At 39.1% G+C, this 25,158-nt stretch overlaps 1 protein-coding gene and 1 non-coding gene across 2 annotated transcripts; one reads left to right on the forward strand and one right to left on the reverse strand.

Annotated features, from left to right (window-relative positions):
* Positions 1-2,769: 2,769 nt before the first annotated feature.
* Trnav-aac (transfer RNA valine (anticodon AAC)) lies at positions 2,770-2,842 on the forward strand. Its single transcript has one exon. It is a non-coding gene; the product is annotated as a tRNA-Val (tRNA).
* Positions 2,843-6,019: 3,177 nt separating this feature from the next.
* On the reverse strand, positions 6,020-24,805 carry LOC143294730 (GDP-fucose protein O-fucosyltransferase 1-like). The gene is made up of 8 exons (XM_076606177.1): positions 24,506-24,805; positions 21,592-21,686; positions 19,149-19,332; positions 17,521-17,620; positions 15,138-15,333; positions 14,122-14,246; positions 12,347-12,449; positions 6,020-10,967 (listed from the first exon to the last, which is right to left on the reverse strand). The coding sequence occupies exons 1-8, from the start codon at positions 24,702-24,704 to the stop codon at positions 10,800-10,802; spliced, it is 1,170 nt and encodes a 389-aa protein (XP_076462292.1). The 5' UTR covers positions 24,705-24,805; the 3' UTR covers positions 6,020-10,799.
* Between the last annotated feature and the right edge of the window lie 353 nt (positions 24,806-25,158).

The raw sequence follows: 25,158 nt of genomic DNA on the forward strand, positions 1-25,158 counted from the left end.
GACCATCGGCTGCCCAAAAGGCTCTTCTATGGCGAGCTGCAACAAGGGAAGAGATCACACGGAGGTCAGAAGAAGCGCTTCAGAGATACTCTGAAAGTCTCTCTGAAAGCGTTTGATATCAACCCTGACTCCTGGGAGGAATCTGCAGTGGACCGTGACAAATGGCGCGCTGCTGTGCACAAAGGCGCCAGGTTGTGCGAGGCCAACAGGACTGCTGCAGCTGTTCAGAAGAGGCAGGCCAGAAAGTCACGGGCAAACAAGCTCCCTGACAATGATATGCCTGTCTTTGTCTGCCCCAACTGTCAGCGGACATTTCGTGCGCAGATTGGACTATTCAGCCATCTGCGCACTCACAGATAGATTCATGAGCATTCTTCCCCCCACCCCACCACCACCCTCCCCCCATCCCCCATCCCCCATCTGGATGACAACGATGGTCATCATCGATCTCGATGGACACACCACCACCAGTAGTAGTGGTGGTGGTGGTGGTGCAGTGAGTGACATTTGACTGCCTAGGCCTCACGGCCTTTTTTTAAATTTTTTTATGTCGCCTTCAATATCGGTCTCCTTTTATTTGTGGGATACATATGTTTTCTTTTACATGTCCTGTAAATCACTCATCAAAGTCAGTAAATTTTTCTTTTAAATTGATGTTCATGTCAAGGAGATTTTTGAACACATTAGTATTTTGTGTAAGTTTAGTTTCGATTGGTAGTGCATTCCATATTTGTGCAATTCTATTAGCTAATGAATTTTTCGTTAGGTTAGTATTACTGTGCTCTTTGTTTCGATTGGTAGTGCATTCCATATTTGTGCAATTCTATTAGCTAATGAATTTTTCGTTAGGTTAGTATTACTGTGCTCTTTACAAATTTTCATCATTGAATTTCTTGTACTCTCATAATCTGACATTCTAAAAATATTATTCACATTGACTTCATTATAGCAATTTAACATTTTGTATGTTTCTATTAAATCCCCTCTTAGCCTTCTTCCCTTTAATGAATACAGATTTAAGTATATAAGTCTCTGTTGATAGCTCATACATTTGCATTCTTTTAATATTTTAGTTGCTCTTCTTTGTACCCTTTCTATAGCTATAGATTGTCTCTTGAGGTATGGGTGCCACACAATATTACGATATTTCACTTGTGATCTACAGTAACTAATGCTTTATACAGTTTAAGAAATATATCTTTATCTAAATAGGTAAATGTTCTCTTAATTATTCCTATCATCTGGTTGGCTTCCTGGGAAACTGATGCCCTTGACTGCTGTCGCTGGAGGATGATGTGCTCTCGTGGCATAAAGACTGAAAACTAGAGAACGCTGGCCATTAAGGAGAAGCGTGAGCGAAGGAAGCAGGGCTCAACTTCTGGAGACGTTTTCCTTTGCAACACCTGTGGGAAGTGCTGCGCTTCTAGAATCGGCCTCTTCTCCCGTTTGAGGACACACACCGACAGATAAGCCTGCCTGCCTACTCATCCGTCGGACCGACGGGAGACTCCATCAGTGTAGTATTATTTTGTGTATTGCCGTAAAGTTTAATATCATCAGCAAATATTTTGCATTTGCTTTCTATACTTTCAGGAAGGACATTTATGTATATTGTAAAAGCACTGGGTCAAGTATGCTACCTTGTGGTATACCACTAACAACATTTTCATTTGTTGACATTTTTTCTCCAATTCTAACTACCTGTGTTCTTTCTGACAACTAGAAGTTTTCTGTCCAGTTCAGTATGCTTCCAGTAATACCACATGAAGCTAATTTTAATAAAAGTCTTTGATGTGGTACAGAGTCAAATGCTTTTCTAAAGTCTAAATAAATTATGTCTACAGGTTTACCCATATCTATCAGTTTTGTGAGATCTTCAATTACTTCTAAGAATTGTGTTGTACACGATCTTCTCCAGGCTGTCTAAAACCAAGTTGACAGTCTGCATACATATTGTTTGTTGTCATGTGTGATACTAATAGCATGCCTGATAAAGAACTCCAAAATCTTACACACAAAACAAGTCAAGCTCACTGGTCTGTAGTTTCCTGGTTCATGTTTTGACCCTTTTTTTTTTATATATAGCTGTTACCTTTAGCCATTTTCCAATCTTTTGGTGGACAAGCAGATTCGAGTGATTTGTTATAAATCATACTCAAAGGAAGAGCTAACACTCTGCTCAATTGCTTTAATATTCTTGAGGGTATTTTGTCTGGTCCTTGTGCTTTGTAGGGGTCTAAGGCATGCAATTTCTTTTCTACTGCCAATGGAGTGACTCAAGTCACAAATATTAACGTTTCCCGACCATGGGGCTTTCTCCAAGGTTGGGTAAATTTGTCAAGGTCTCCTGGTGGCCTGTCGTCAGTGGCAATATCCACATTATTTTCTCCCCCCCCCCCCACCTCTGTGACTGACGGAGTGAACGCCCACGCCTTATGAACACTGCTCATTCCGTCTTGAGCATAGACACTAATATCTCATTCTAGTGTCTACGGTCTTGAGGGGGAAATTGTGGATACATTGCCTCGTTCGTTAGTGACCTTGTCGGAAAATTGTTTCGATGAAAAGCGAACTGTTCCGGAAGAATCTCCAATAATTTAAGATGCTAAAGGGGGATATTACCGACTGTACCTATAGGACTTTATGGGAGGGGGGGGAAGTAGTAATACAAATGAAAATTATAATAACAAATAACAATTTTACTGCTGCGATTCCAGAACATGACAACGTGATTTATATCTAAATATAATCGACTCCCAGTTATCAGTTGTTTCCGTAGTGTAGTGGTTATCACATCCGCCTAACACGCGGAAGGTCCTGGGTTCGAGCCCCAGCGGAAACATTTTTATTTTTTAAATCATTTTTTTAATAATCCTCTCATTGTATCAGTCCTCAGAATTATAACAGAATCACAGTGGATTTTTTTCTTTTTCATAACAAAGTTCAGGCTCCAGCGGAAACCTTTTTCTCCTGTCATTTCAGCCCAGACTCAGTTTTACAACAGAATCACTGATGATTTTTTGTGTAATTTCTTATAGTTTCTCCAGCTTTTTATTTCAATGTTTTTGTGTTGTTTTTGTGTGTGTGTAAGTTTTGCCCCTTATCTCTCTGAATTAGGTATGCATGGGTGTGAATAACTGGTGCTAAAGGGCTTTGAATCCACACGAGATCTTCACGTACAATATATTATTATCACTATTATTATCATCACATTTATTTTTCAGTTTTATCATTATTTCTTTTATCTATCTAGAAGTAGTAGTAGTAGTAGTAGTCTCCTTTTTCTCATTATTGTTACCATCTTCATCATCATGTTAATGGTAATAGTAACAACAACAGCAACAATGATGTCATCATCATGATGAGGATTATTATTGTTGCTGTTGTTGTTTCTGTCAATATCATATTATAATTACACTATCATTGTTGATTTGGTGTACATCATAATATCTCCCTGATTATACCCACTTCACTCCAAGTTATGATATCAACTACCTACACCACAGTTGTCATGTGTTCTCAAAAAAGAAGAAATAAACAGAATTTGATAATGCAATGTTTGTTCATTCACATTGCAAAGAGCGTTCTGTTTATGGAATTTTATTTTACTTTATTTTATTGGGAATGGGTGCGGAAATGGGAATGCTTTCTCTCAAAAAAAAAAAAGAAAGAAAGAAAAAAAAAAGAAAAGAATACAAATAAATAAATGCAAAATGTGAATCACTGAATTTAACAGGATTTGTGTTATTAAGATAGAGGAACTAAATATTTTCACGTTATATTCCATACACCTTGCTCCAGTCACTGTATTTCTTTTATTGCCTCTTCCCTGCACTTTTTTTTCTTTTCTTTCTTTCTTTCTTTTTTTAATTTTTTTTTTTACAAATTCAATTTCATTGTTGCATTACTCACACTGTGTTAAAAAGGTCTGTCAATTGACATCATAATGACTGTCAGTGATGGGTTCATGTAGATGTCATCTGTTTATGTCAGAATACAGAGGTTTCTCTGGTATTTATTTTCATGACTTTGTTATTTAGTATGTGTTCATGCTTGATTGCTTGATGCATGTATGTGTTGTTGAAGGTGTGTGTGTGTGTGTGTGTGTGTGTGTGTGTGTGTGTGTGAAATGGTATGTCTGACAGATGCCATTAATTATACATATTTTATGTCATCCATCAAGATATTTATTGATTTATGTATAAGTAAGAACCAAATTCAGTTTGAGACATAATGTGTCATATTCTATCAACTTTTTATTTTCATATTTGTGTATTTTGTTGTACAGGTTTGTTTATCAAAAGAACTGAAACAACTGCAATCTCTTGACAAGACAAACACTCAGATGTGCTACTGGAAAAAAAGAAGAAAAAGACAGAAAGTCTGGAAACATTATCAATTTGCTGTGATGGAGAAGGGTGTAGTTTCATACTTTTCATTTTTTTGTTGTCTTTTTTAATTTTTATTTTTTGATGGGTGGTAGGGGAGGTTGTAAAAGCTTATAATTCCAAGTCTTTGAGTAAAATAAAACCACCACCATAAAAATGTTTATGGGCTTGTGTGTGTGTGTGTGTGTGTGTGGTGTGTGTGTTTTCTGTGTGAAGTTTTTTTTACACAGCTGATGAAACTTTTCAAATGAATCAAAGGTGAAAAAAAGTGTGATTTTCTTGATGACCAAAAAGTGTTAACATATTCTCTAAAGAGATAAATAATCTTTTCTTTTCATTATTAGTTTTCAAGGCTACTTTATTATATCTGATCTAATATAAAGATGATGCTTCCAGTCAACATGTGTAAGCATAACATTTCCACTTGTTTAGGACAAAACTGCTGCCAAATATGTGACATTGCTGCTCAGCTTTCTGTATTTTCTAATTTGATCTTAACATATTCAACATCAATTACATATATATAGCTATATGTGGTCACTGAGTCAGAAGCAAATGCAGTCTTGCTTCATAATCAAAAAAGTGGATGTCCAGTCTATTTACTCAGCCAGTCTAATTGATCATGTGCAGGTGGTCACAATAAACTATTAGGGGTAGTAACTGCAGATATAATTTAGCTTGCATTACTCGTTTGGTTGAAATATTCATGAATAGCAAAGTAGAGGTGCTGTCTGAACACTGGGGGAGGGTGCAGGGGGATAGGGAGTTTGGGGGCATGGGGGTTGCTGTCCCATCATCTGCACTGTTTTAGTGCCACTCCCAAGCCATTCATTCTGAGTATCCCATCAAAAGTCATACCAGGGTCCGTCTGTCATAGTTCCATCTTCAACAGTCCAAAAGGAACTATCAATATTAGGTTGCCAGGAGGCCACACACTAGAGGAGACCCGGCACTGCTACTGAGTCACTTTGGCAGTGTTCAGTGGTGCCTGTTCTAATTCAACACATGCAGGGCACCACCTACTATGCCTCCTGGTGATGACAGTCACTGCTTTGTCAAGGAGCCAGACTGAACCCCTGTTGTGTCTGTCCTTAAACAAAAGTATTGAAAGTAATCTCACACTTAATTATTCTCTTCCCAATAGGCTTAGCATCTTGAGCATATGTGTGAACACCAAGACTGTTTGAAGACCTAATTAGCAACTAAACTGCCAGTGCTGTATTGCATCTAACCTTTTGATTAGTATACATTTATTTATACACCTGCTGCATTCTCCTTATTGTTTCATACAGTATGAATCCATATGTGTGTGAAGTTAAAACCTCCCAGAATGGAGACCACTATCATGCCCCTCCAACAACAGTCTCCTATGAATCTGCCAACACTGAAGGGTTTGACAGGACTCACCCCAAGCATGTAAGCGAAGGGGGGGGGGGGGGGGGGGATCAAAACTGAGGTTACCATGAGAGCAGGGCATGAAAGGCCACAGAATTTGGGACTTTTTTTTTCTTTTTGTGCTGCCCAAAGTCACAGTCATACTTCTCAAACACACAACTGTTTGTCAAAAAGACTCAAATCTCACATGTGCATACCATATTAAATCAAGCCAACAGTTGATATTGTATTTTAATTCGTACAATGACATCACAGTGAAATTCTCAATATGCATATTCATCCAACAAATCCACCTCAGGGAAAATAATGATTTCTCACAAATGCACAACAACAGTAACTGACATTGGTAATCTCAATGAATGATATATTAATACTAAACATGATAACTGATAATTTAACTTTAAATCTCAATAAATAAAATAAAAAGAATCAGCATGTTCTCTCATTTCTATAACAAAAAAAGAGAAAAGTTTGCAAATGTTCAGTTTCCAAGAATGAGTTTGTGTGTCTTCATACACAGTGTTCACGCAATGCAGAAATATGTCTTGAGATTCAGATTCAGTAAAATCACACAAACCTGACTGAAAATGGAATAATTAGCAAGCAAGGACACTTCCAAAAGTTCATCTTAAATAACTGTCCATCACAGAGAAAAAAAGCTTCTGACATTGGTAAGCATGTCATTTCATTTTGTATTGCGGTAGAGAAAATGTACATGTATCCCAATGATTTTTCCATCAATCAAAATAAAGTGATGATGAAGTGATGGTAACAGAAATATATAAAAAAAAAAAAAAAAAAATTGGCAAACATTCAGTTTTAGTGTAAGAACCATGGAAATGTATGTCCTCAAAATCATATATTCTATAAAACAAATAACATGTACAATTCTAACAGAAATCTGAAGTTTCCAACAAACTGTCTGCAAAGACTTGAGATCTATATATATTACTGCTTTTCACTTTGTTATAGGCTCAATGGTTTTGTTTGTTTTCTTTCTATTTTTGTTTTTTTAATTCACTATTCTGATATTCTGAGTTCTCTCTTTCTCCTGATGGTATCATGCATTCTGAAAACAGGTGGTTGTGACAAATGGGGTAGAGAATGACAAGTGAGAGTTTAGCCACACTGTCTCTCACACAAAACCTTGTCAGCGCCAAAGTAGTCTATGAAAATTCAGTATCTTTAAAAGAAGCAATAAAATCAAGGTAATATGTCAAGGATGGTTATTATTTGCCATGGCTTGTGTCCAGTGACATACTATATCTTCATCTGGGTTTTTGTCCAGCTTGATTCAAACCACCACACTGACCCACTCAGAATTGTACCACATTGAAAAGCTACATCAATTACACCCTTAAACCAACACAAAATATGCTTTCTGCACTTTTATCTCACTATACAAAGCTTAAACACTCAATGGGTTTACGTTTTGCTTTGTACAAGACCAAGATGAAGACAAATATAAACAATGTTGTTGCTTTTTCTATATGAAACCAAGACTAAAACAAATATGAGCAGTTTAAAACTGTTATCATTTTTCATATAATACAAAAATTGAAACAAGTCCTGGACTCTTTGATTTAGCAGCACCGCATCTGAAGCAAACATGGTGCCATGAAGAACCAGTAGTAGACAATCAAATGTCTTTTCTCATCATTGAGCAGCTGAGAAAAAAGAAAGAAAGAAACAAAACAAAAGAAACAAAAAAACCAACGACAACAAAAACGAAACAAAACCTGAAAAAAAAAAAAATCATCTCACAGACATAGTACTGATATGACCAAAATGATTATGATCCACAATTTACCTTGTCATTTAATAATAATAAATTATTTCCATATATGAAACCACTGATATTTACAGTGTGTCTGTCTGTATGTATGTGTGTACATATGTATGTGTGTGTGTACAGCCCAAAGAGCACTGCACAGTGCAAAACAGCTGTCGCTTCCTGTGCATACCAACCTCCCATTTGGAGCAACAATACAACGAACATGAAAATAAATTATATCTATATTTATATCAATATATCTATATATATATATAAATAAATGAATATATTTCATATCCACTGTGTCTAGGGTTCCCTCAGCAAAGGAAGGTGGGGCCCAATCCTGTCCTTCAACCATCCCCAGCTGAAGTCAGGTACCCATTCACACCTGGGTGGAGTGAGGTAAATCAAGTAAAGTGCCTTTCCCCAGGACATAACATCATGCCTAAAGAGGGCCTCGAACCCTGATCACTAGTGAACACTGGATCAGAAGTCCAATGCCTTACAGATTCTGCCACGGCACCGCATGTACCTTAATCTGTTAAACAATGACACTATGGAACATGAAAATGGACTTCACAGCACACCCAAGAAAGAGGGAAGAAACCTCAAGCAGCTGATCCCTGCCTGGTATTGTGCATAACACAGGACCAGGAGGGGGCAGGGCACAGACACACAGGACAGCTGTAAGGGAATGCTCCCTAAGTCATAACAGCACAATATCTGTGGCTCTGCTGAATGGTGCAGCCCTTCACTTTGGCTTCTTCCCCCCACTGCCACAAGTCAAATGTGTATGCAAAGGAGCAGCGAAAACTGGAAGCATGATATGCTGTGCTCCACAGACATATATTTGATGATGACAGTTAACCCAGCTAGGTGACAGGAGGTAATTCCTCCCTCACACAGGAATGAAGCAATAAAAGGAATCCATGAGGAACTGTTCTCCACACAAAGTTCTCTCTGCCAAGGTTCTTCTGGCCACACAGACTCTGAGAAAAAGATTATGCGTTTCAGCAGATGAATCAGAAGAGGGGCACAGGCCCAAAAAGCTGCAATGAAAAGGAGTGAAACCACATTTCCCTTGAAACAGCATGTTTGATCGTTTGATCAGTGAAAGAAAAGGGAAACAAAACAGAATACAGCAGTGATGGCTTACTCCACACTGATTGTTGCAACCAACCACAATGACTTGTAATGGTTTGCAGATCTCTCATCTCAGTCTTGTCACAGGGTGGGACTTCAGTCAGTTTGTTAAGGGTACCTGCGCCACTGCTGATGTGCAGAAATGTATCATTCCATAAAACTGGCAATTGATTTCCAGAAGGGTTGTACGCAATCCTTAATTACCTCAAATTTCTGTTATTGAAGAAAAATGTTCTGTATAACCATTCTGGAAATCAAGTGCAAAACTGGAATGACACCCTCATTCAGTAAAAAATATGTTGTAAATGTACAATACATCTTTATTATTCCAATTGAAAATTTGCAATGCTTAAATTATATGAAAGCACATTTGTTTCACCTGAACTCAAGAGAGGACAAGAAAACAGAATATTTACGTGGAATTCACCATAACACAGAAGTACTTGAAAGAACAAGATAATCACCCGGACTGAAGAGTACATGAAAGCACAGGATTCACCAACCACTGTATCATGTGGACAACACACATACACACAAACACATACACCACACACATAACCTTTAGAACAGATAAGGACAGCAAACAAGCAGATGCTTATCAGTTATGTAAAGAAGTTGAAAGGCAGTCACAGACCCACCAACACACAAGCAACATCTTAAGTAGGTAAAAAACCAACAACAAAAAACAGAACAGAAACCACCTCTCAAAAGAAGCAGCTGTGGTGCAGTGGGGTACATATCAGGAAGCTGGAGACTGATACCTTGTACTGAAATGGGTGTCAAAGGAGTGACTGGATATATTTGCCTTGTGTGTGTTTTGTATGATGATTCTGTTAGGTATTGCAATTGAGATGCATATGTCGTTGATGATGATGAGTTTTGGGAAGGTGAGAATGTGCCTGTATGAACGTTTTTCGGCCAGGCTTTGGTGGCAACAGGATATTTTCTGAGTGAGTTTTTTCCTTTTCCTAACGTTTCTTTTTTCCTAACACTTAGTTAACTCTATCCTCCTTTTCTTATATTTTCTCTCTTTATGTTGTTAGTCTAGTTAGGTTATTGTTTCATGTTGTATATTGCTCCTCCTTACCCACTTTGGGATTGTGACAATGGGGGGGCCTCAAAGGAAGCTAAGCCTGGAGAGACTGATTTCAGAGGAAGACATATTAATGTCCTGTGAAGAGAGAGAAATGGTCATGGTCATGTTACAACACTGCACAGAAATGAGTCATTGCTGACTGCAGTCAGATTTAAACCATCACCCAAATCACCGTGAATCAACACACAACTACAACACACACACACACTCACTCTCTAAGGACTCAATACTGGATATGTATATAACATACTCGACAAAATCCTAAAACCATTTTAAAGTTATACCTCTAATCCCTCTCCCACAAACTCTCACTAATCTAAAGAAAAAAACAAACAAGAAAACCTGGGCAGTGTAACAGTCAGTACTCATCATCCTTTAGGATCATAAATGATTAGAAACTTTTGTACTTGTGTGGTCAGTGTGCACTTGTTAATAAATCATAAACACAGAAAACCAATGACAGTAGCATTCAATGAGTAGCAGGCTTGCAGAGATCTTACTTCATCCTCCACCCATCCCTTCCAACATAAAGCCACCTGTGGACGCTTACTAATCTACAGTCACCTTACACTCCCATTTCTGGCAAACAATAACACATGAGACACACACCACCACCAGCAACACGTATCGCTTTGTTCATAGTCCAAGTGCCGCTGGTTATAAAGATCTTTATTCTTAGAATATCTTTGGTATGTTTGTGCCCAGAAGCACCTTTGGTTCATTCATGAGTGACTTCAAAATGACAAGCAACAACACCACCGCTAACAACACTTCAACAAGAGCACAAACAAGACTTAATAATGACAAGCAAATCACCACCATCTCTAACGACACTTCAACAAGAACACAAACATGACTTAATAATGACAAGCAAATCACCACCACCACTTACAACACTTCAACAAGAACACAAACATGACTTAATAACGACAAGCAAAACATCACCACCGCTAACACTTCAAAAAGAACACAAAAAACGTTCAGCTTGAAGGGCCACACATCATCAGGAGTCAGAGAAAGCCCAGAATGAAGTGGGCTTGTTGGTGTGCTGTCGCTGTCGAGACACGAAGGAGGTGAAGGAGGAGACACAGTTGCCGATGAAATGGTCAGCCCTACCCAGAATGACCAGGTCCACCTGGGGCAGCCAGGGGTCTTGGTGAATCACTCTCACCTGAAACAGTTCAACACAGCAATGTCTCTCACCTTGAACAATTCAACACACAAGACTGCAGCAACATCTCACCTGGAACAGTTCAATGCACAACACTCCAGCAATGTTTCACCTTTTGTCTACCTGGAACAGTTCAACATGGTATTGTTTCTAACATCATCTCACCTGGAAAAGTTCAACACACAACACTGCAGCAACATCTCACCTTGTCTTACCTGGACCAGTTCAATAAAGCAACACCACACCTTATCTCACCTGGAACAGTTCAACACATAACACTGAAGCAACATCTCACCTTATCTCACCTGGAACAGTTCAACACATAACACTGCAGCACCATCTCACCTGGTCTCACCTGGAACAGTTCAACGCATAGCACTGCAGCACCATCTCACCTGGTCTCACCTGGAATAGTTCAACACATAGCACTGAAGCAACATCTCACCTTATCTCACCTGGAACAGTTCAACACATAACACTGCAGCACCATCTCACCTGGTCTCACCTGGAACAGTTCAACACATAACACTGCAGCACCATCTCACCTGGTCTCACCTGGAATAGTTCAACACATAGCACTGAAGCAACATCTCACCTTATCTCACCTGGAACAGTTCAACACATAACACTGCAGCACCATCTCACCTGGTATCACCTGGAACAGTTCAACGCATAACACTGCAGCAACATCTCACCTTGTGCCCCGGTGCCACCTAAAACACAGTGCTGGAGGAAGGAGAATGGAAGGTGAATAAATGGATACAATGGAACATTAATGAATTTTAAAAAGGAACAAAGAAATTGGTTTCAGGGATATGAAAGACATGTCTTACAGCAAAAAACGCTTATAACTTTCCACAAGCAAGTTTCACAAAATTAAAAATTCCATCTTTATTCCAATACCTTTGGAAAGCATACAGCTCTCAAAATACATCTGTTGTGAAAGAAAGATATTGCTGACAGACTAACCACTGCAGATTGTGCCAGTCTGTTTTATTCCATATACCTATCCTTGAAAAACGATGTCCAGTTCAGAATGCCTGAATTTGCTTTTCACGTTAAAGTGTTCTATCCCTTTACTTTCTCCCAGTTTTACAACATTTTATCTTATACCACATATATGCCATGCATAAAGAGTTCTAAAGTGACATCAAACATTCCACCCAATGAAGCGCAGTACTGATACATAAATTATAAGTATCCATATCAATCAGTCAATCAAATTAGCAGAAAAGGAGTGAAAGCCAGCCACAATCATCAGAAGTTAACAGCACTGACAGGACTATTAGTATTAGTTTTTCATTCAATGTCCATATCATGTGTGTTTACACAACACAACACACACAAACACATTCATCAAAAGACAGTAACAACACTACCTTATCTCCCAGAGCAGTTTTCAGCTTCTCCAGCATGGGGTCTTTGTCAGTGGCGACATACACCACAGTAGCTTTGATAGAATCCACAACCTTCTTGGTCTCCCTGCAACACAGTGTAATTAAAAAAATAAATATTTAGTGAAAGTGAAAAGTCCCATAGTCTTCTACAGCGACCAGAGCAGTGAATTCATACCAACTGTCACAGACACTGCACAGGGAGGAAGGCTAGGGGTCGGGGCAGGGGCTGGGGTGGGGGTGGGGGCAATCTCCTCTTTCCACTGTCTTAACCTTCCCCAACCAGTCAGGTACCTTTTCACACCTGGGTGGATTGAGGAAAATCAGAGTAAAGTCCCTTCCCAAAGGACACACCACCAACCAAAACAGGGCCTCGATTCATGATTACTGGTGAACACTGGATCAGAAGTCCAATGCCAAACCAATTTTGCCATGGTGCCTCAATTATGATTTCCATTATAATTATACATAACAGAAAATTCACACTGTAAACAAAACCAGAAAAGTAATAAATACCACAGATATGGATAAAAAAAAAAGATGTTTGAAAACAAGTGTCAGCATCAATATGAAGGAATCGTGCATTCAAAACTAAATAATAGCAATGAGTCACACATTTTATTTAGTTTTCACATAGTACTTAACAGGGAGTGGGAGGAAGATAGACTCTGAGAGAGAGACAGAGAGAGAGAGAGAGAGAGAGAGAGAGAGAGAGAGAGAGAGAGAGAGAAGATGGAACAAGAACAAGAACAAACAGTTCACTTGTGTACAGGCTTGTGACCCACTGAAATATTGATATAAACATACATAATCAAAATCTACATAAAGAGGAAAAAAGGAAGAAAGAGCTATCAAATCCTCTCATATTCTGTTAAATATGATCTTGAATGACATACCCAAATAAGACAGACAAAACATCTATTTTTGACCAAAACACTGGATTCAGTACCTGATTCGTTTTAATGACTCTTCATAAATCCCATTAATTTCTCCCATGCTTTAAAACCAGAAAAAGGAATTCTGGAAGATAAAGCTGCATACCAAGTCTACCATTAAAAAAAAAAAAAATAAAAAAAAAAAAAAAAATTTGAAGATAGCTGACATCTTCTCAGGCTTGACTTAGTGCCATCAATGGAATATTTAAACCCAAGATTGTTGTGGACATTGAACAATTATGTGAATATCACCTTCACAATCAGCAATATAAAGGGGGCAACAGGGCTGACCAGCTAAGAAGAAGTATTGAGTTTGACTGTTTATAGTTGAGAGAGAGAGAGAGTGAGGAGTGGGAGAGAGACAGAGACAGACAGAGAGAGACAAACAGTTAGACAGACAGAGAGCAGGACTTCACTCCTCTTCAGACAGCCAGACCCCCCCTGTCCGAGTGCAAGATGGACCTCCTATCCAGGCCTCACCCCCTCATACACTGAACCCAACTGACCCAACCACTGAACAACTTGAACTTAAGGGTTCTTACCAATAGGTTGTTAAACACAGTTCTAATGGAGAGAGATCAAGCGAGACACAGAAGGGGAGAAGGGAGAGAGAGAGAGAGAGAGAGAGGGAGAGAGAGAGAGAGAGAGAGAGAGAGAGAGAGAGAGAGAGAGAGAGAGAGAGCAACAGAAAGAAACACATTTTCTGTTCTAAAGGTAGCTTTTCTTTTCAAAGTGACATTGACAGGCTAAGAACACGTACAACATCTCAAGCTGAGGGCACCCCTGTGTGCACAAAACAGCACATGTAAGCTCTCAAGTTCTCACCTGAGGATGGTGTTGGGAGATGGCAGACACAGTTCTGGGGTGACCTTTCTGTTCCCCTTGTAGCCCAGGCATTGAGGGGATGCCATGAAACTGCTGCTTCCTTTGGCGTGTTCGCATGCGTTCACCTGACATCACCACTATCATCACTATCATCATCAATATTAACATATGTTCATCAGTGTACATGCTGCAAGTTTTAACTTTCGAAACAAATACAAAAATATCCTTACAAACGAGGGAATGAAGAATCATTTTATACATTTTGTAATTAACAATAAATAAATATAATTCAAATAAAGCAAAAGCAAAATAAAATATGACCCATACAAAAGAAAGTAAAATGAAAGAACTAAAACTAAAAACACAGAATGAGCTATCTGGCAGGTAAGGGAGTGGGTGCAAAATGAAGGGGTGAGACGGACTCTGTGACTTAAAGTTCCCTGTCCCGGTACTTGTGGATCCTGCGCCACCATTTAAAGAAAGGCACTCGTGCCTACCTCTCTCCTTTCTTGACTTGTGCTCTGGATCTAGCAGAGAAATCAGAAGTGAACTGATTTTTATTAGAAAGCAGAATGAAAGCAAAATGGTGGACAGGAATGAAAGTATGGATAGCAGACTAGATTCTGACTGAACAAGTCGATGAACTGGGGTTTTACAACAGCGAACATTCGACTGAAGGCTGTAAAATAGTTTAAGAGAAGTGTTAACAAAAAAAGAAGAAGCAAATAACAGAACAGATAAATGGAGTAACAGAGCCCAGTCAACAAGCAGAGCCATAATGGAGGACTCTCAGTTTACTGCAGATGCGGCTTGTTGGATGTGCGTACCTTACACAAGTTAAAAATAACTTTTTTCTTTAAATTCAGGGGGTGTGCCTTATGTGCTGTTGCGCCTTGTAGGCCAAAAAGAATGGTACTTCCACACACACATACATGTATAAATGCACCCCCCCCCCCACACACACACACAAACACATTTTCACACAACACAACACCCATGAACATTTTTTTTTTTACCCAGTCAGGACCATTGCGCAGATGGATGCCGACGAATGTTTCCCCGGGGAAGTGAGCCTGGATGTAGTCCTCAGCTTGTTTCTCCAGCCCCTCAGACCACTGCAGGTACTGCTGCAAGGGGACAAACTCCTCTGTCACTGGAAAGCTGGCTGGTGCCCCCTTCAGAGCGATCACTGGGTACATGTCTCCAGGGTATCTGCAACCATATGCATGCTGAAGATCTAATATGCACCTGGAAGATCCGGAAATCCATGTGTCAGAGTCTGATAGGTTAAGGGAAAACAGAAATAACTAGCATGGACCAATTACGATAAGATTCATCAGCACATTAAAGTTGGTCTTGTAACTGGCAGAAGATGATGAACCATGACACTAACAACATCCACGTCTAAAAAATTCACGGTAATGTGAAATACCTTAGTCAATTTGTGTTTTTAATTCTGTCAAAAGGTGAAACTGACGACATTTTCCCACTTAAAGAGCCAGAGTGTTCTTAAGTGCTATAATACCCCCGCCACTCTTCCCTCTATGTTAGTTTTACACGTTGTCTCTTAACACTATCATTATCCTTTGTTTATAGTATGAACACACAAAACACACACACACACACGCATCATCATGCATGCACACACACAAAGACAATGACATGACATATGGGGTAAATCTGCCCTGAACCATGGTTCCGAACTCAGCAAGGTTTAATCCAGTGCCACTGCCTATGAGCAGCATGGAACTGGTTAAGACATGCCGAAAAATGCCAACAGCATTGCCTTTTCTCTGGTCAACCCCTGTCACATCTTTGCCCACACTGCTATCAACTCCCCAGGGCATGAACTGGCCTCAGCAGTTATCACCACTCACCCTACATCCACTATCATCAACAATGAATATGTGCATCATTGCTTGCAAAAGAAGAAACCTATCAATGTCTCAAATGAGTTGTTTTCCAAAATATTACACCTGGCTAAGGAAATGATCTGACAACAAAGCATCATGTACTGTTCCCAAGTGTTGGCCCCACGTGTGCCTTCTTTCTCACTCCATGCAAATTTTATTCTGCAGCAATATCATGTTCAGCTTCTTGTTGCAGGTATACCACATGCCTTCCTGCATAACAACAACATCCATACAATGGACTGGCTCATTCCAGGGCTTAACCCCTAGACCCTTGAACCATGATGATATGAGATCAAGGGTGGTGTGAGTCTGAAGTGCTGTTACTATCTTTTGTGTACTTGTCAATGGCATCAGAAGTTTTGGTGATGAAAAGTAATGGAATCCAAGGAGAGAGAAGTCTAAATAAATATAGGTAATCGACAACCTGACCTTTAAAGCTCTCTCTTATCTCAGTGAGGTGACAGCCTTTCGCTGACAAGTGTTGTCATCAAAAGCAGTCAAGAGTTTAAACTACCTATTTTCAGGATCAGCAGGATGGACAGATTGACCAAATCCATTAGGCTCTTTTTAATATGCCTAGCCTTGAGTTTAGAAGATTAAGAGGTGATCTCATTGAAGTATATAAGATCATGCACAATATTTATGATCCTTGCACCACCTCTTCATTGTTTACTATGGCTAACTACGATAAAACTCGAGGGCACAACTTCAAAATAAACAAAACTAATTTCGTAACTAACCAGTTCCGCAAGTTCTTTACTAACCGTATCATAAATCTGTGGAATAACCTTTCCTATGACACCATCAATGCACCATCGGTAAACGCCTTCAAAAATCACATTGACAAAAAGTTTAAGAACCATGTATTTTCCACAGAGTTAAATCTTTACTGAGCTGTAGATAAATATAGTATACACTTATGCCAGATTTAAACAAGGGTTTGTTCACAAGTGATCCAAAAGCACATAAATGGACACTGATTACGAGGGCAAAAGGCTTTTAGCCTATAGCCAAACATTTCTGTGATTCTGTGAGCAGCAGGTATGCATCTGACCACTGTGCAGCCACGAAGACCAAAAGTACAACCACCTGTGAACTGTTCATCTATTCACTGAACAGGTGATACACTGCTGTGGATGGTACCTGTAGAGGAAACCATTCTTTCCTTGGTATTTTTCTTTCCTTTGTTTGTCTTTTTTCTCTGTGTGTGTGTGTGTGTGTGTGTGTGTGTGTGTGTGTTTGCAGCCTCCAACCTATTTTTTCTGACTTCCTTTTTTCCATTTTTTCTTTTTCCTTTAAAAAAAATCCCCATTCTTTCATCCACAGATATGTGTTTAGTTAGCATTCAAAGGCACTAAAATGTTCTTTTAAAGGTGCAAAATGTGGATCCGAAATCACCCACTGTGAAATTGCAAAAACAAAATTTATAGTAAATTTGAAATTTCTGTTTTGTTTGGTACAATCATTTCCCTGTAAGGTAACTTACTCTTTTTGCCATTTGGAGGGTTCAGTGTAGCTGAACTTGTAGACAAGGTGTTGATCAAAGTTGACTCCCAGGCCATCCCAGAAAGGTCCAAATGGATTCCCTGAAGAAACTTTTTACATAAATGTTCAGCATAATATAGTTAGATTATCAAAATATCACAAAGTTAAAAATCATCACTAACAACAATGACTGATGGATTCCCTAAAGAAACATCTTACATAAATGTTGAGCATAATATTGTTAGATTATCAAAATATCACAAAGTTAAAAACCATCACTAACAACAATGACTCCATGTGAAGCCAGAAATGTCCGCAGAAAACTGTCAAAAAACAAAGTGATTTTAAAAAAGGAGAAAAAATATTACTAATAAAATAAACCCCATAAAAGTACCACATCAACTGTATCATTACAATAGTTAACAAACATCACATCTGCAAAATGGTACACATGAACATACCTGCACACAATTTACACATCAAAATGATCATATTTTACACAACTTGACAACATCACACCCACCTAACACACACAATCAAGGTCATGGATGAAATCACTGCTATACAGTCACTTCACCAGAGGATAGGCACAAAGATCATGGTTCAGGCAGAGAAATTCAAGTGCCTGCCTCAACATTGATATGAACAAGAAGATGCAGAACCTTACAAAAATCGTCTCAACCACAGTTGCTTCATCCATGAAAGCAAGAGTCTTGCAAGGGTGCACATGCCTGGCTTTCCAGCCACCACAAGCCAGCGGAATCCCTCTGACCTGCTACAGCAATCAAATGAAGACTTCAAAGATCTTCACATCTCCACAACTGTTCCTCAGGTTGTCTCAGGAGACCCCCATTATGTTCCCATCAAACACACTCTGGCCATGATTGCTGAGAAGTACACAGACAACTCAGCAACTAACACTGTGACTGATGGAGGTGCAGGCGTACTCATCAGATCTCCTTAGGGACACACCTCCATAACAAGGATACCAAGTGGGAAACACTGCTCCAACTACTTGGCTGAAATTCAGGCCCTTATGCAGGCTGCTGAAATTGTTCTTGACTCAGCAAGTGACTTGTTCTTAACTCAGCGAGTGACTGTCTTCCACTCTGATGTGCTGTTGTTCTGGAGGCCCTCGCAGGAGGCAAACTTCCTCACCTCATGGAAAGACTCCGAAAAGCTGCCAAGAGAAGATGTGTAGTTCTGCAATGGGTGCCTGCCCATCACAGAATCACAGGGAACGAAGCAGCATATCAGCTCAGCAAACTAGGAGCAAGAGGAAGTCAGCTGGAAAACAGCATCAGCTTTGCAGAGAAGAAGACTCTCATGAAAGCAATATTGTGACCAAGAACCATGAGGGATGCGTGCCACCTTCTTGAACTCTTGCAGCATGTGGTGAACATGAGATAAAGAACTGGCCATTGCCATCTCAATGCCCACCTATTCAGGAAGATGAAGCTGGCACTATTCTCCCAAAACCCAAAGATTTACGAGGGGTTGAAATCAAACTCTAACCTTCCTTCATGGAGCAATATCTTTTCCCACTGTCAGTTTTCTTGCCATTAAATGAGAGCATTACTAGCACCAACCAACGCAAAGATCTGTGAGGGGTTGAAATCAGATTCCTACCTTCCTTCATGGGGCAATAGCTCTCCCCATCGTCAGTCTTCTTGGGCAGCCAGCACCAGCCGATGCGCTGTCCCTCAGGCCACACAGCGGGGGCCAGGATCCTCATGAATGTCTCTGCAGTGATGGCTCGGTGATACCGCCGCACCGCATCCACTCGGAACCACTCATCAAAGGGAATGTTTTTCTGAAGCCAAGAATGTTAAATGTATGTTTTACTCATCAATTTTTGCAATGTACAGCACACCTGAACATGTTTTTCATGTAAAGGCACTATATACATTTTCCTATTATTATCATTATTATGATGATGAGCATGTTTGTTTGAAGTGGGGTCCACAGAAGGGAAAGAGTAATGATATTCTCTTTGGGTCTTTCTTCTGTGTAGTATTTCTTTTCATAAAGAACATAACAAATAGCAAAATTTCAGAGCCATCGATGACAATTTAATTCTAATGTGAAAACAAAGCTACAGCTTAAAATATATAAGTGATTCTATCAATGAATACACTTTTTTTTCAGGGGAAGGTGGTCAGACAGGAGGTGTGAGGGGCATGCGGGGGTAGAAGATGAGACTGCAATGAGAATAGGGAAGAATATTATTTGTCACATTAGAGGAATGAACAGAGGCAGACAGAACAAACATGAAGGAAGTAAGGAAAAACTTAGAGTGCTCAGATTTCAAGTTTGGCCAATGTGGAAGCAGTGAAATCAGTGTTATTATTTTTTTTTTTATGTGTGAGTGTGTAACAGAGAAAGAGAGAAAGAGAGAGGGGAAAGGGGGAGATAGAGACAGTGAGTGAGTGAGAGAGAGAGAGAGAGAGAGAGAGAGAGAGAGAGAGAGAGAGACTGACAGACAAAGAGAGACACAGAACAGAGAGGGGGGGGAGAGGGAAGAGAGAATATGAGGGAGAGCCAAGACAGAGACAGAGGGACAGAGACAGAGGAAACAGAACAGACAGACAGTAAGAGAAAGAGAGAGCAATTATAAATAAAACTTACATGAAATAGTAACAGCCAGCACTCACTGATGCTCGTAATAAAAGAATCCACAAATATGTTCATATAAAATACAACTAACATTTCTCTGTAAAATTCATTCATACTCATAGTAACATAATTATCTAAAATACATTATCAGTAAAGGTTGACGGTCACAATCCAGCTGAGCTTGTCAGAAAAAAAGACTTATCTTGGGTGAATAGGTCCTTGGGTAAACTGATTTTCTATCCCAAGTGTGTTGACTTACTGGGAGAGTGCTGTACATATTTGTAAAACCAAGTCAGAATGCTCAGATGCATGAGCCAAAGGAAAATCCCAGGATTAATTTGAAATAAAAGCCAATAGGCATAACTGAGAACAGCAGCCATCCATCCAGCTTTACCTAAAATCCCTAATTAAAATTTTTTTTTTTTTTTAGGTTCTTCAAAATAACAAACTTGCTGTCTCTCAGCCTATAAAGAGAAATACGTAATAACAACAACAACCATCATCATCATCATCAACATTATCATCATCATCACAGAGATTGACACTCACACCTCCCAGACAAGACGCTTGTCATATTTAAAATATGAACAAAACACACACCCAACACACACACAGACACACACACACACAGAAAATGTATGTCTGCACAAATAATGAATAGATCCAAGATGTCAATCCATGATGAAACCATGAAGTCACATCAGGGAGTTCAGTTGTGCCTCTTCTGAATCAGTATGCACAGGAAACCACCTGCTCAGTCTCAACCCTGCTGATTACAATAACTGCTTGTAAAATGCATCGCCGGCCTGAGTCAGCACCCTCTTCAACAGTGAAGACTTTCACTTCATCTCTCCTGCTCTGCTGCAGTCCCTGCCAATCTACCAGTACCAGACATAATCTCACCCACCCGGAAGCAGAGGACAAATCATACCTATCATCTTGAAAGCAGAACACAAAGAGCCAAAGAATTCGAGACAATTCTCAATGATACGCATTGATTCATGATATGAACTGAAATGTAAAGGATGCCATGGAGATTGATCTTTTGTCTTGAGAATAAATGTACTAATATAATTTAATGCTTCTTTTTGATAATACTCTTATACCCTCTCATAAACAAAAAGGAATTTCCACTGACCACCCAAGACAATGTCACTGTGGTTTCAGTTTATTTTCCTTTGATCTGAATGAATATCATTAATTATTTTCACTGGACTTACAGTCCTTTCATGTACATTAATACATGAGACAAAAACTTTGTTAAAACAAGGAGTTGACTATTACAAGATGCGCAGGCAACAAGCTGAACAACCACTCTGCTGTGCAAATTAAAAATTGCAGTTTGTGACATAACATATATCATGTCATTGCATTATGATTGCTGTAACATTTAAATGCACTGTGTCAGCAGATTAGTTACAGCTGATAATACAAACAAAAACAGAGGATTGCTCACATATGTCCGCCATGGTGGAAGTATCAAAGTGCGGTTCAGTTTCTTTGCAAACCCCAAAGAGCCCAAAAAATGATCTGCCTGGTTGCCAAATCGACCTGCAAGACAACAATAAAGAAGTTGAAAGCAGAAATGGGTTTCATAGCATGACAAAATGGTTGTAAACGAAAGTATGTAAGTGGAATGGGAAATTGCAAGAGAGAAACAGAACCAATACCCCACAGATTAATAAAATAAACAACAGCCTTTATTCCAATAATCCTGACTCTTTCCAAATAAATGTTCCTTTCTTTGGCACCCACTCCTACCTCCAAACACACACACATGTGCGTGCACATGCACACACACACAGAGAAAAATACTTCCACCCCTAATATCTGGTTTGATGTGTGAGCCTATCTACTAATCTAGACTATTGTTAAGTTTCATTGGGCTTAACACTTCTGTTAACAAACTAGGTGAAAACACACAAACACACACACACACACACACACACGTGTGTGCGCACACATGCACCCAATTTCTCTCTCTCTCTCTCACGCACACATAGGCACACATGTGCACACACACACACACACACACACAACATATACATACACCAAAACACACACATACATATTACATATACATATACACCCATGTACACACATACGAACTCATACATGCACACATGCAAACACACACACATGCACTCATGCATGCATACACACACTGCAAGGTGCTAACCACTAGACTATCACAGCCAAATATCACTCTTAGTGAAAAGACATTTAATAGGTGAACAACAATATACACACACATACGTCCCACACACAGACACACTACCATTCTCTCTGCGTCCCTCTCTTTCACACAGACACAGACACATACACACACAGATATCTTGACATGATATTATCTGACATGTGACAGAATGTCAATAGGACCGAGAACCCAACACATATATTTTCATGCCAAGCTGCTGACTGCACATATATGCCTTACCCTTCAATTCAGTGTGCTTCACAAACTACCAACTACTGGTGTCTAAAAGCCATATTTTGTTACCAGTATGGCTTTTTAGTCCTGTTGTCAGCATGTGTTATCAGGTGTGGTAGAAAAACACATACCAATTCGTAATTACACCTTTGCTGGCTCTAGCTGGAACTGTTTACAGCATTCATTAACATAGTCACAAATATAGATCACTTAATGCTTCAAATATCTTAAGTAAATACTTAAGTGTAGGAATGTATACACTGCACACAACTGAGTCATTAATAACAGTTGGCTGGCTATTTTTTTGGACAGAACACTACCAATTTTCTCTCTGGTTAACATTTTTTTTAATCAGAAATTATTTTTGAAAATTTATTTGAAACAGAAAAGTTATTGATTGAATAATTTATGTTATCAATGCATGTATAGAATATATATATATATATATATATATATAAAATCATTATGTGTATATAATTATGAGAATGAACAGACTATAAATTTCTGACAGACTGAGGCTTATTTACACACTGGTTATCAATGAGTAAACCATAAATATGAGATAAACATACTTTCTGGATATATGTTTAGATTGTTTGTACATACAGCTGAAACGAATCTAGAAAATATATCATTTTATATGAAAACAAAAAGCATAACTATTACCACACATTATGTACATGTAATGAAAATGTGTAGAACAGCAGAAATTTGGAATATAATTCATGTCTGGGTAGCATATGATTTTTTAATTTAAGAAGGGCAGTCAAAGTTAAATGAAAGAAGAAAGAAGAATAATAAATTATATGTATTTTGATAATCAGCATATACAGACAATCAGCGTCCTCTCACACACATATTCACACACACATTCCCACACATATACATGCCCACACACACATTCCCACACACATGCACATACACTAATGCACACCATTCACACACTGGTATAATACATGCACATAATCTCTCTCTCTCTCTCTCACACACACACATGCCCATACATACATTCTCATACACATGAACAAACACACACACAAAATATATGTACATTCACACATGCCTATACATACACATACAGCACAAACATACAGGGAAAATGCATACCTGTACTGTGTACATGTTGCCATTCATGTGTCCATTCATGCAAATACTGTGTATATGTGCGTGTAGAAGGTAGAAAATTAAGAGGAGATTTGATCAAAACTTTTAAGATATCAAATAGTATAAATGATGTAAATACAAGACATATCTTTAGAATGTTGGATTATGTTAGTACAAGGAACTCAGTTAAGAAAATTTGTTCAGAACACTGCAACACCAACCTTAGAAAAAAATTCATTGGCTAACTGAATTGCACAAACATGGAATGCACTACCAATTGCAGTTAAACTTGCACAAAATACTAACATGTTAAAATTCCCTTGACACCAACACCATCTTAAAAGAAAAATGTTTCAGTTATGAAGAATGAAAACAAAGTTTCTTGCAGAAGCATACTTGTGTACCCTGCCCAACAACAACAAACAAAAGAAGAAGAAAAAATGAAATGAAAGAAATGAATATGAAGATTCCATAGGGACACAAAAAAGGCCTAGGCAGATGACTTGCCAATCCCTATACTACTACTACTTCTACAACTAGTGTGTGTGTGTGTGTGTGTGTGTGATACAGAGAGAGAGAGAGAGAGAGAGAGAGAGAGAGAGAGAGACAGAGAGAGGGAGAGCCAGAGGAGCTAGGAAGTATATCAAGAACAATTGAAGGTAAAATGAGTGAGAGAGGGGATGTCAGCTGTGAGTGAGAGTGAGTGAGAGAAAGAGAGAGGGATGGGGGTGACAGTATGAAAGAGAGAGAGAAAGAGAGTTCACCTCGATTTTTTTTCTCCTGTACAGGAAGGAATATTTCTTCCCTTTCTTCCATAATGTTTTACGTTTCTTACCCATGCACGGACAGTAGATAAGGTAACCGTTTGCGTCGATTTTCAAGACATCACTGTAACCAAAGTTCGTCGCATCTGCAGACGATGATGTCATGTCGTCTGCCTCGACCAAGTCGTCTGCTTCTGACAGTGCGTATTTCCATAACAATAGCGCTGTTTGTAAGAGGAACACATGTCGATAAGCTGCTGATAGATCCATGAACGCTACGACGAAAAGACTCTCGGATTAGGCGATGCTACAACTTCGTCAAGTTTCCTGATAAACAGGGACCAGCGGTGTGAAGTTATTTCTTCGTTCGTGCGACCGGTGAAGGGACAGCATCAGGTAAACAATCACGAGAGTTATGTCCCGTTAACTGCGCTCGAGCCTGCGAACGTGGGTGAATGTGTGTGTGGGGGTGGATTGTGGTGTAAAGTTGGAAAAGAAGAAAGAAAGAATAAATTATATGACACAGAACAATATTTGCTTGAGATAAATAGAATTCGTTAAGTGGCTGATGGGCGGTGAATGATTGCGAAAGGCGTAACTAAACAACGCTGACCCGATCTTTGGTGTGTGTGTGTGTGTGTGTGTGTGTGTGTGTGTGTGTGTGTGTGTGATTCTGAAGGACAAATCCAAAAGTGCAACAAGAACAGTGAAAAGAAGGCCAACC

The sequence above is a fragment of the Babylonia areolata genome, chromosome 20 (genome assembly GCF_041734735.1).
Source record: "Babylonia areolata isolate BAREFJ2019XMU chromosome 20, ASM4173473v1, whole genome shotgun sequence".
NCBI classification, from domain to species: domain Eukaryota; kingdom Metazoa; phylum Mollusca; class Gastropoda; order Neogastropoda; family Buccinidae; genus Babylonia; species Babylonia areolata.

What these genes read in the sequence shown, in the direction of transcription:
- LOC143294730 (XM_076606177.1), bottom strand. Translation starts at nt 24,704, where the DNA reads ATGGATCTATCAGCAGCTTATCGACATGTGTTCCTCTTACAAACAGCG. An exon ending in TTCCACCATGGCGGACATAT is followed by an intron (nt 19,333 to 21,591) that starts GTGAGCAATCCT and finishes TCTTGGCTTCAG; the next exon opens with AAAAACATTCCCTTTGATGA. An exon ending in TCTCCCAACACCATCCTCAG is followed by an intron (nt 12,450 to 14,121) that starts GTGAGAACTTGA and finishes ACTGTGTTGCAG; the next exon opens with GGAGACCAAGAAGGTTGTGG.